The sequence below is a fragment of the Malaclemys terrapin genome, chromosome 7 (genome assembly GCF_027887155.1).
Source record: "Malaclemys terrapin pileata isolate rMalTer1 chromosome 7, rMalTer1.hap1, whole genome shotgun sequence".
NCBI classification, from domain to species: Eukaryota; Metazoa; Chordata; order Testudines; family Emydidae; genus Malaclemys; species Malaclemys terrapin.
Window position 1 is genome coordinate 95,356,379 of NC_071511.1, and position 11,490 is coordinate 95,367,868.

An 11,490-nucleotide genomic window follows, 5' to 3' on the forward strand; every position below is an offset into this window, starting at 1 on the left:
GTCAGGGGGTGCAGCACTTACCTGGGGCAGGCCAGGGGGCCTCTGCATGCTGTTGCCCCCAGGCACCACCCCCACAGCTTCCCATTGGCCACAGAGGTGCTCGGGGTGGGGGGTAGTGCACAGAGCCACAGCCCCACCCCACGCCAGGGCCGGCAGTCACATAGAGCAAGTGCATAGGAAACCGCTCAGCAACGGCATGCAGGGCCAAGGGAGAGACCCAGCCCCAAAATTGCAGGAGCCCTGCGGGCCACATTGGGGAGGTGCTCGGGCCACAGATGGCCTGCAGGTGAGGAGTTTGAGACCCCTACTATAGAGGCTTATCCTTCCAGCTGCAGATGGACTTGGTTCAATTCCCACTACTGGCCCCTGCCAAGAAATGCTAGTGAAGCAACCTTGCTATTCTGCAGTGTTAGAGTTGCTTTTGCTGTGCTTAGAGCTGTCAGGACCTTTCCAGGAAGATAGCTTGAGGGAAGGAGGGGCTTCTGCAAAATTGAAATTTTTCCCTGGGAAAGCTTGATCTTCCAACAGGAAGTAATTAGCAAAATCAATTTTAATTTCAGCTCATCCCAATAAAAACATTGTTTTGACAAACGAAGTCCAAATGTTCCCTTTTGGTTCGATTTGACATTGATCTAGGCCCACCTGATCTGCTGTATGGGCGAGAGAGTTCAGATGGCTCATGTCCCTATTCTCCCCTACAGATCAGACACCCTGGCTAGACTAGATGGATCATTGTCTTCCCCCTTTGCCTGAACTGCATCAGTGCCACTAATACAGTGCATCATGGGAAATGTAGTCCCTTGTAGAAGCCCGGCCCACGAAAGAATGGAGGTACTTGAACTACCACTCTTAGAAACATGCCAACAGCTCAGGCACACAGTCTGTCAAACTCATGTTCCGAGTTGGTTCAAAACACGCCAGTCGTATGTTTCAATTTGGTAATGTCTAATTGTGTCCAAACAACATATTACTGAAATTCTTCCAGACCTTTAATTCAGAATTATCTTTTTCATTTAAATTCAGGTTGAAAATTGAAGTTTTCAATAGGATAAATGTTAATTTTTGACCAACTCTAGCGGTGCTCCCTTCCAGACCATAACACTGATCCAGGTCTTCTGCTTTGTGATTGAGGGCAATTGAGAGTTAATTGTCAGGACAATGGATGGTGAAGGAAAGTGCTTGTTTTCCTGAGGGATTAAGGGGGGGGAAATCAAAAACAAAAAAAATATGATTTATTCTTAAAATGGACCAGTTTACATAGTACAGTGATAGTTACAGTAGAAAAATATTTGGGTGGTAGCGGAAGAGGCTAATTTCACCTTACAAAAATGCTCTAATCCTCAGTATCTGAGTGAGTAATGTGACTTGCATTTTCATGTCATCAGCTCAGTATAGCAGACAAGTGAACACAGGTGTGTGTATTGTACATATTTAGAGTTGCTGCATCCCATACATTCTTAATATCTCCCACTTCATTCTCACAGGAAAAAGATTATCTTTACACTTTGATAGCTCAGAATGTGAAGCACAAAGTGCAAAAATACACTGGGTTTGCTGAAATATGTAAAAACAAACCACACCACACCACAAACATTTTGACTTCACAGAAAATGACTGAGGTATGAGAAGCAGCATAGAAAACTGCTCCTATTTATGTGCAAGATATTTAACTATGAATAGTATTCTTTCTAGAGAAAACGAATGGCAAGCCTGCTCTTTTCAACAGATTAGCTTTCAAAAAGTGCAGTTACCTCACCATCTTCAATATGAAGGACCTCAGTTGCCTAAGTTTACTTTACTGCTTTGGAAAACTATTTCTGACTCAAGTGTTACTGACTGCAATAGGGAACAAAATACCATAAGAGACAAGACAAACATTCATAAGAAAGATCAGATCAGCAGATGAACCAAACACATTTAACTCGTCTATAAATTAGGACATTTTATAAGTTACATGGTCTGTCTTGTAAATGATTTTTTCCAGATATGATTTTTGGCATCTAGGGGATTTTTAAAAGGCACATGAATTCTTAAATGTACATAGAGCCAAATTCTGCCTGTGAAGTCAGTGGGGTTGCATGGGTCTAAGTGAAGGCAGAACTTTGAGCGTATGGTACAAGATAGGCACCACCCACAAGATTAAATATACATAAGCATATTTACAGAGTTCACTCCTACCATCTACCATTACTCAGTCACTTATTTTCATATATGAAATAGTTAGAACAAAAAGGCTGCAGTTTAAGCTAATTGCACTTTCTTTATTGCTTAATTCATTTTTACCCCTTAAAAATTGCCCCATGTGATTTTTGGAAGACCAGCTTCCAAAAGTTTTTGCGCTTTCCTAAAATATACAGTGCATCTTACCTCTTCCCCTTCTCTGACTTTTCTGTTATCCACCCAAAAAGATACTCCTTATTCATACCACAGAATCATAACCTTGCATTTTGTTTCCATGAGGATGTAGAGGGTTAAGACAAACCTCTGTCTTGGCAGCAATATTTCATCTCTACTACATACTCTGCCATGCAAAAAAAATGAATTGTGGCTCTGTTCACATAACATCCCCCCACACAATTATTACAGCTTCCCAAAACTCCACCACACATTGTACTTCCTCACAAGTGTTTCTTACCCCATGATTAAGGCTAGTGAATAGCAAAGAAAGTCACATATACTTAACACAGACATGCTATTTCTACAGTAGGTAACTGACTGAGGGGCTTGTTTTTCCATTTTGAAATAGACCCCTTTTTCTCTAAGGGTAAGATGTGGTTAAGTTTAGAAGTTCTCAGATGGTCAATTGCTTAACTCAACAAGTCCCAAAATGCTAGTGAATTTGGATTTGTAAGAAGAGTCAGCAAAACTTTCTAGCAGGTTTTGGTGTACTGTACATGAAGCAGAGGCTGAAGACTAACACTGTTTAGTTACTGAAAGCAGGAATGCTCATGGGCTAGTAGTTCATTCACCAATATGGGGATGAGTTTTCAATCCTATCCCAGCTTTGCCACTCAGGAAAGAAGCCATTTGACAGCCTCGGACTGCCAAGCTGCTCACACTCTGTTTCATGTGTCTTCCTTGGAATCTTAGGAACTGTGCAGTCTCTCTTAGTAGATGCTGGTGCTTGAACGCCATCAGGTTTCCATTCTGCATGGACAATCTTATAGTTCTGACCCTCGTTATTGTCCCAGAAGATGTGCTCACCACTTTGGTAAGAAATGCAGAACTCAATCTTCTCTTGAGTGGGAATGGCTGGAGGCAGCTCAATAGCAAATGAGAAGGTGTCGCTGTCAGAGTCACCATACACATTGTTCATATACACACAGTCAACATCAGTGTAGGTTTTCCACGTATCAAAGGTAATTCGAACCTGAACCTTCTTCTCATAGCTCACGTTTTTCACTTTCACAGTCCCTGCCACAGCCCTTTCTTGGAGGGTGCAATTCTCGAGACAGACAAAGTTCTTCTGCAAGTGATTCCGAAAATCTAAGTAATCAGCTGAAGGCTGAGGGAAACCCAGAATCAAATTTTTCTCTTCATGTAGTTTTAAACCAGCAGTTATGTCTTCAAGGTCTAACAAGTCATACTGAAGATCCCACACCGGATGCTCCTGGATTTCAGAGAAGACATGGATTGCAGTCAGAGATAGCCCCTTTGAATCTGCAAACACGACTCGCTTCTTGGCTCGGCTTGGGGAGCGGTTCCAGTCATTGTTTCGACAGTCAGATTCACGTTTCACATTGAGACATGGTCTGAGAGGCTTGAATCTGTTAACAAAGTTTCTTCTTTGATAGTCATCGAGAGGGCTGAGAATTCTCTTCAGAGGTGGCGAATGGGCTAAGCAAATTCTCATGGCCACATCAACGGGCATCATGGAGCTGGGCAAAGGTCTTGGGTCCAAGATCTGTATCATTCTGAAATGTGATTGGGAAGATGGTAAGTTATAAGGTTGTCTGCTCCATCAAATATATTCTGGAAGAGAGTCTTTTGAAAAGCTGTGCACACTTTATTTCATTCACCATCTTAATTATTCATGGCTTGCTCTTTGCATACTCTCAAATAATGCAACCTAAATTACAATTATGACTTCCAATTACAGAAGCTGAGGAATAGCATGAAAAGTTATTCATTCAACCATATTTGTAAATTCTGAATTGTTTTGATTTAGCCACATTCTCACCCAGCTATTTACTTTTCCATGAACAAAATCTGTGCAAAGAGGTTCTTATTCACACAAAATGTTCATTCAGGAAAGGTCTCATCTTGCAAATGTTCACGTGGGAATATGGGTGAAGATTTTCAAAAACTAGCATATGTATTAGCTATCCCTAGTGGAAGTGCTCATCTCATTTCAGAGACAAGGTGGGCGAGGTACTCTCTTTTATTGGGCCAGCTTCTGTTGGTGAGAATGAAGCTTTTGAACCACACTGAGTTCCAGGTCTGAAAAGGGAACTCCTAATGTCACAGCAAAAATGCAAAAGTAGAGCAGATTTTCCAGACTTGAAAGCGTCTCTCTCTCACCAACAGAAATTGGTTCAATAAAAGGTATTACCTCACCCATCTATGTTTCTAATATCCTGGAACTGACACAGCTACAACTACACTGCATGCATCTTATTTCATTCATACAGGCTCCAAGCCAAGCCCCATAAATTCCTGCAAGTTCCCTCAATCAGGGAGCAGAGATAACACTGTATGGACTCATCTTCACATAGTGCCAAATAGGTAAAAATTGACAAATTGGTATGTTCACAGTGTTTGTTCAACACTTAAAATGAATAATTTGTAAAGCCAGTTTGTGGATAATTCAGACAAGAATGGTCAAAATACTAAATAAAATTGTTCTCCAAGAGTAATTCACCCAGCTGCAGGTGTTAGAGGCATACCATATCATGATTTTGGCTGTTTAATTTATGCAACAAGAGCATGCTTCACCCCATCTCATTTCATTGTAGTAATCTAGTATACTAGCCCTTAATAAAAGGTATACTTTCCTAAAAGCATCTCTAAATCCATTTGTAAGTCTACTACAGGTCTGCATAAAAGCTACATAGCTTCTATTCCAAATTTTTTTTTAAATAAATCACCTTTCTACTGATGAAAGATTCATAATTAAAGTATAAAGAGACATGTCTAGTTCAAACATTTGTGTATATTATATATTTGTGGATTAGGGTTTCAAATGTAATACATCTTTGAAGACTGATGTAGTTTGAAAGAAGATAAAATTCTGTTGAGTCATAGGAAGCAAATAATTGCTTTCTCACTTTAAGAAAGCTTTCTACTTCTAAGTGCTCTCACTGGTATTGCAGAACAGTACCAAAATATAGGTGGGAGGGACCTTTTCTGCAGACTCTGAGTCTCTTAATTCTGCCTGTTAAGGCAAGTGCGGAGGGAGGGGAGGGGAAATTAAAAGAAAGGGCCCTATTAGCCCCTGAAGCCAAAGCAACATAAATTCAACTATATAAACAGAACCAAAAACAACACACACACACATATTGAAGTTTCAAAAACAACTTTCACTTATGGCTATTTTGAGAGAAACTTGTGCTTCTTTGAATTTTTGAGCACATACATAGGGCATTAACAAACAGGCATGAGAACTAGGAAACTGACAAAATCCCCAGAAAGTCAGAAGTTAAGACCATTCTGGAGACATTAAATGTTAGCATAACAGATGCATGTTAACATTTTAAATAATGCAAAACTTGACAAGGATCATGATATAAATCTTAGTATCTCAGGTCCCTCCCAAAAAGCAAAATTCTAAATTCTTAGAAAATGGCTGATGTCACACACAGATGCGTGCACTAGTTTAGGTAGTTCATAGACTCAAAAGTAAATTTAAATACTATGTTAATCTGCATTAGTACACTAGCAAACACCCATATAATGCTTCTGCGTTTGTAAGAGGGGCGTGCCATGCTCCACAGAAACTCCTGCAATGCACGTTTTAGCACGAGTATGAGTCCCTATCAGCAATGTTAACTCTTACAGAAGGCTTACCTGGTACAATTCATTAAATAGAGCAAACTAAGCCAGAAGAGACGAGCATGGAGAAGAAGCGGTGAAGGTTAATTAAGTGCTTCTAGCTTGATTAAACCTTTGCACAATCTCCTCCCTTTCTTAGCAACCCCCTCTGCAGTAGCTGCTCTTTGCAGACTACCAGAGAACGTAGTCTGCTGCCTGCTCCTACACACAGCTCTTTTCACGTGAAAGCCTTTGAGTAGCCAATCCCTTAGCAGCTAGCTCCTGCCAAGCAATCAGGGCAGTTACATGCTCATGTTACTGCATTTGTAAACTCGATAGACGTGTTGGCTGGAGACTGCCTTCTAACGCAGGAGAAATAAAGCACGAAACTATGAGTTCAGGATCAGCTGGTTTTAGTGATAGAGACTAATATATGTTTAAGGTATCAGTCATGATAAGGTGATGTTTCTGCGTCCATGATCTGGCACCTTCAAATCAGCACTAGCGCTGGAAACTGCAGAAAGAAAGTAACTTTCCATTCTAATAATTTTAATGAGAAAAATATATTTTAAATTTAGTTTCATCTTGGCAGGAAAAAAATGACTAAAGTCAACCATTTGGAAACAAGATATTTTGATCAGTTATATAAAACAGTATAGTCCAGAGTATAATAGAATAATTTATAACTATTGCTGACTTTACAAGACTTCAACAAGTATTCTAACTTTGCCTGGGGGGGGGGGGGGAAAAGATGGAGGATCAGGTAAGCAAAGCCCTAGTCCTGCAATGACATCTGAATAGGCAGACATGCACAGAGCCCCATTAAAATCAGTGGAGGGTTCTACCCACATGAATGCCTTGCAGAATTGGACACAAATAATTATATTTGCATGAGCGGTCTCATTGACCTCCGACATGAGTGCAGGATTGGGGCCTTTGTATCACTAGAGGGAGAAGGTGTGTCAGAAAATCTAGGTCACTGTATTTATCTCTTTTATCCCAACAGCTGTTTTCTCCCAACATGTAAAAACCAGCTTCTCAATTAGGTTTACTTTTCTTTGGTTTCTAAAATATATTTAACTTACAGAGAGGAGAAAACAGCTGCTCTCCAAGCAACAAACCAGGCAAATATCAAGTCTATTCATTCATTCCATGCTAATAGAATAGGATTGGGGGGGGGGATTTAATTATAAAATATAGCGACAAATTGACAATTTTTTCACATAAGAAGCACTTAATGATATTTTTGGTTACAAATACCCCTTGTCTCTTGTTTTGGCACAGTGCTGAGAGATTCCCATTTTGATGTTTGTTCATTGAGGCTACATTAAAATATAAACCTGAATCATTACTGAAGTGGCCACATAATTATAGGACTTAAAATGTACCTCTCTTCTTTTTCTTTTTCCCTTCGTGCCCCTTGCTGAATGAAGAACTTCATTAAATCTCTGTTTCCTGAACTGTTATAGTTGAAATAACTTATTAAAGTTCTTTGCCCCTTCTCCCACTCCACTTTCAGTTCACACTTAAATCTTTTTCTTTAGCTGTGAGAAGAAAGGTTCAACTGATTGCTTCAGTGCAGAAGCTGAGCAGAGCACTCCTTGATTAGTGACAGTCAGACACCTGCAGTTTCTCTGCTTAAGGGGAGCCTTATTGTGAATAGCTGGGAGCTAACAAACTTGGAGAAGCCTGTTTGCCAACATTCTAAGTCTAAACTGTGGTTTAGCATCTCATTGTAATTCGGGGAGCAAAGAAAGGAGACAGCAGCAGGGTTACAGCCTCAGTGGAATGGATTTTCAAACTGAAAGGCTTTCAAGTCATGGGGTTAAAATGGATTTTTCAAATGGCCTGTGTTTCCAAGCAGTAGGGAAGGGAAGCATGCTGCATTTGTAATATGGGTTTTCAAAATGAAATAGATATTGTTTAATCATGGCTATTTTTTTTTCAGTCACTGTTGGAATGATCTTACATACTTAGAACAAAAATAATACCCAGCCTAAACTGTAAAAAATAAACTTTTGCACTAGCTCTCGCTCATGATTTGTTGCAGGGGACAAATCTATTTGTAGCTGAACATATATATCCCCTTTGAGCAGGGGGTTGGACTAGATGACCTCTTGAGGTCTCTTCCAACCCTGATATTCTATGATTCTATACACAATGTAAGACTCTCTACATCTCTTTGCCAGTTAGAAAAAGTACTTCTGCACATTTAATTTAATTAGTTTTTATTTTCACACACAGTTCTATGTTCTGTCTCTGTGCTATAGGACCTATACAGTTGCTTGAGTTACATTTATTACATAGGAGTCAGAAGTTTCCTTTCTTTATGCTAGGAAAAGGGGGAAAATGGAGCAAAAAAATTCTCCATTATGTACCCATTGAGGGGAAGGGGGTCACACCACTAATACGTGCTCTTCTTGCGAGCACCACTGATTTAGGCCAAGATCAGCAGGATTACATAGAATGGCCAGCCTGGGTCAGACTAAAGGTCCATCTAGCCCAGTATCCTGTCTTCCAACAGTGGCCAATGCCAAATGCCCCATAGGGAATGAACAGAACAGGTAATCATCAAGTGCCATGCAAGGGTCTACAGCTAGTGTACAAAATAGCCAGGAAGCCGTAACTGGTTGCAGCATGCTGCCATCTGCAGAGTGCAGATTTCCCAAAGGCAATTCATATGGGAGCTAGCTTCTTGTGGGCTAGGCTGTGGTTTTCACAGGTCAGTGTAGGCGTTCCAGCTGTCCATTGATTTCACTAGCCATGTTCATGCTGGCTCAGTCTTGGTCTCTCCACAAGATGTTGATTATCACCGCACCAGAAGATGTGACTTGAAGTCTGTGAGCTCTAAATGGTGGTAGTTAGGGTTGCCAATTTTGGTTGGATGTATTCCTGTAGGTTTAATCACATGATATAATATTTAATTAAAGATTAATCTTTAATTCCTGGAAACTCCAGGTCAATCCTGGAGGGTTGGCAACCCTGGGGGGGTAGTTGGGATGTATGTTTTAGTCTTGCATAGATTTATCCATAGATAGGTAAAACCAAGTGGGCCTAAAATGATGAATCAGTATATTTTACAGGCCTTTTGGTGCAACCGCATTAGTTGATTGTTTTTTGTTTGTGATCTAGCAGAATGAAAGGCATTAACAGGGAGTGTATATAAGAGCTTGTTAAATTGTAATGCATAAGAGTATGACAGTATGTGGAGGGGAGGTGTAAGAATGGATTCTCTGTTTTGGACACAAGCCATCTAAAAGTAGAGAGAAGCTAAATTAAAGGGGGGGCGGGAGAAAGCCCTGCTGGTTTTGGAATTATTCTGAACTACTCAGGGGTGAAAGTAGAAATAGGGACTTACTGGTATGGGGCCAGCTCTGGCCCCTGGAATGGGCGGGGTCTCGGGCGGAAGGGGCGGGGATAGGGGGGTCAGAGCCAGCCCTGGCTACCCTGTACCGGTAAGTGCCCTCCCCCTCCCCCATGGGGGTAGCAGTGGCAGCCGGGGGCTCCGGCAGCAGTTTAAAGGGCCCAGGGCTCAGCCACCGCTACCGCCCCGGGCCCTTTAAACTGCTGCCTTTAAATAGCCCCCAGGGCTCCGGCAGCACGGCTCCGGGGGCTATTTAAAGGGCCTGGGGCTCCCCCGCCTCTACCACCCCGGGCCCTTTAAATAGCCCCCGGAGCCTGCCGGAGCGGTGGCAGGGCTCCAGCGGCTTTTTAAAGTACCAGGGCCATAGAGGGCTATTCCAGGGCTCTGGGGGTTATTTAAAGGGCCCAGGACTCCCCTGCTTCTATCGCCTGGCCCTTTAAATAGCCCCGGAGCCCTGGAGTAGTGGCGGAGTTCTGGGGCTATTTAAAGGGCCCAGGGCTCCCACTGCCTCTACGGCCCCAGCCCTTTAAATAGCCAGGGCTCCTGCAGTGGGGCTCTGGCGGCAATTTTAAGGGCCTGGGGCTCCAGCCGCTGCTGGGAGCCCCAGGCCCTTTAAATTGCCACCTGGGGAAGCCGTGCCACCCTGGTATGGCGCACCGGCTCTTGCCAGTACGCCGTACTGGCTTACTTTCACCTCTGGATCTACTTGACTTTCTGTTGAGATGTTGCAAACAATGATCAATACTGTGTTTTTGTACATTAGAAAATTCATGTGGCAATAAGATTTGGATTTCTGAGCTAAGGTCCTTGGTGACTGACATGCTTGTTTATGCCAGTACTTGAAGGTACCTGTCATACAGGCAAGGATATTCTGAAGCACTAATCTATGATACAAATGAGGCTTTTTGGAATGGAGTCTGTTTTTCACTAGAGCCATAGGTATTCAAGGAGACCTTCTCCGAAGTCTATTACTTTCCAACCCCCTTCCCTTTTTTGCTCTCTTTCTCTTTCACTCTTCCTTATGACTGAGGCCGCTGCCCAGCTCCTGCTCAAGTACAGATGATACTTCTCCAAATTGCCATTGAAAGTACTGGAGAACAACACAGAATTCACATGAAGTTGGGAACTTTTGGTTGCAAAGTATCTCTCATTCTTTTGAGTAAGAGCCTGAAGATCCTTCAGCTCTAACCTCTTGCATGATAGCATTAACCAATCCACAGGATTCTCTGAATGAGGTTAAACATGATCAGGAATTATGTTGGCACTTAACAACTGTCATGCATTTACACTGGAAATAAATTCGTATCTCAGATCAGTACCTCGTGGACAAATGTCTGTTGCTGCCCATTGGCAGTCTCAGTAAAATGAATCTGTATGGAATCTGAGTTCTTCTTTCACCCCTACAAGAAGGCCCTTCAGGTTGCAGTAAGGCAAACTAATAGGTGGTGTAAAGTAGCCAGGCAGATAGCACTGCCAGTGTTCATGTTCTGTTTTATAAATAGAGAACTCTAGTTTCCAGTGATTTCCATTTGGCATCTTTCACTTTAAAGAGACATCATCAACTTAAAAATTTCTGTTTGAACTTTTTTATCTAAGATCACTGTAACTGAAAGACTAGCAAGAATTTTTTTTGTTTTAAATTTTTGTATATGACAGTACTTTGTACATAGTCAGTTAGTTTTCCATTTGGTTGTGTGGGTCTTCCACACAAGAAGATGGGAGAGAAAAACAGTTCTATAGAAACAGACAAATGTGACTGGAAACCCCTACCTTCCTGCCCCCAAATTGTCAGGTGTTGTACCTGAAACTAATTATCACCTTTTCAAAAAAACTGACCAGATTTCACTTTCTCTGCCCCTTAAAACACACACACACACAAATATATATTATGCTGAGGTTGTGATTATAGTTACAGTTGACCTGCAGTACATGATAGATTTTCTTACAGTTTCCAGCCTAGATTCTCCATAAGCATGCAGCACATGGGTTAACTTTTCAGTGAGTTTACAAAGCATACTGTGTCACAAGTCTCCAAATCAACTTTGGACTCCTCTGGACAAAGACAAAATTATAACCTTCTAACTCCACAAAGAATCCTTTTATAGGCAGGTAACACCAGAGCTCTTGCTGTCTCCAGCCTTTCAAAACTAACCAAC

General features: G+C 41.6%; 1 protein-coding gene across 1 annotated transcript; it reads right to left on the reverse strand.

Moving 5' to 3' along the window:
* Positions 1–1,210: 1,210 nt before the first annotated feature.
* On the reverse strand, positions 1,211–6,182 carry PPP1R3C (protein phosphatase 1 regulatory subunit 3C). The gene is made up of 2 exons (XM_054034040.1): positions 6,007–6,182; positions 1,211–3,914 (listed from the first exon to the last, which is right to left on the reverse strand). Exons 1-2 carry the CDS (start codon positions 6,018–6,020, stop codon positions 2,966–2,968), a joined length of 963 nt encoding a protein of 320 aa, XP_053890015.1. The 5' UTR covers positions 6,021–6,182; the 3' UTR covers positions 1,211–2,965.
* Between the last annotated feature and the right edge of the window lie 5,308 nt (positions 6,183–11,490).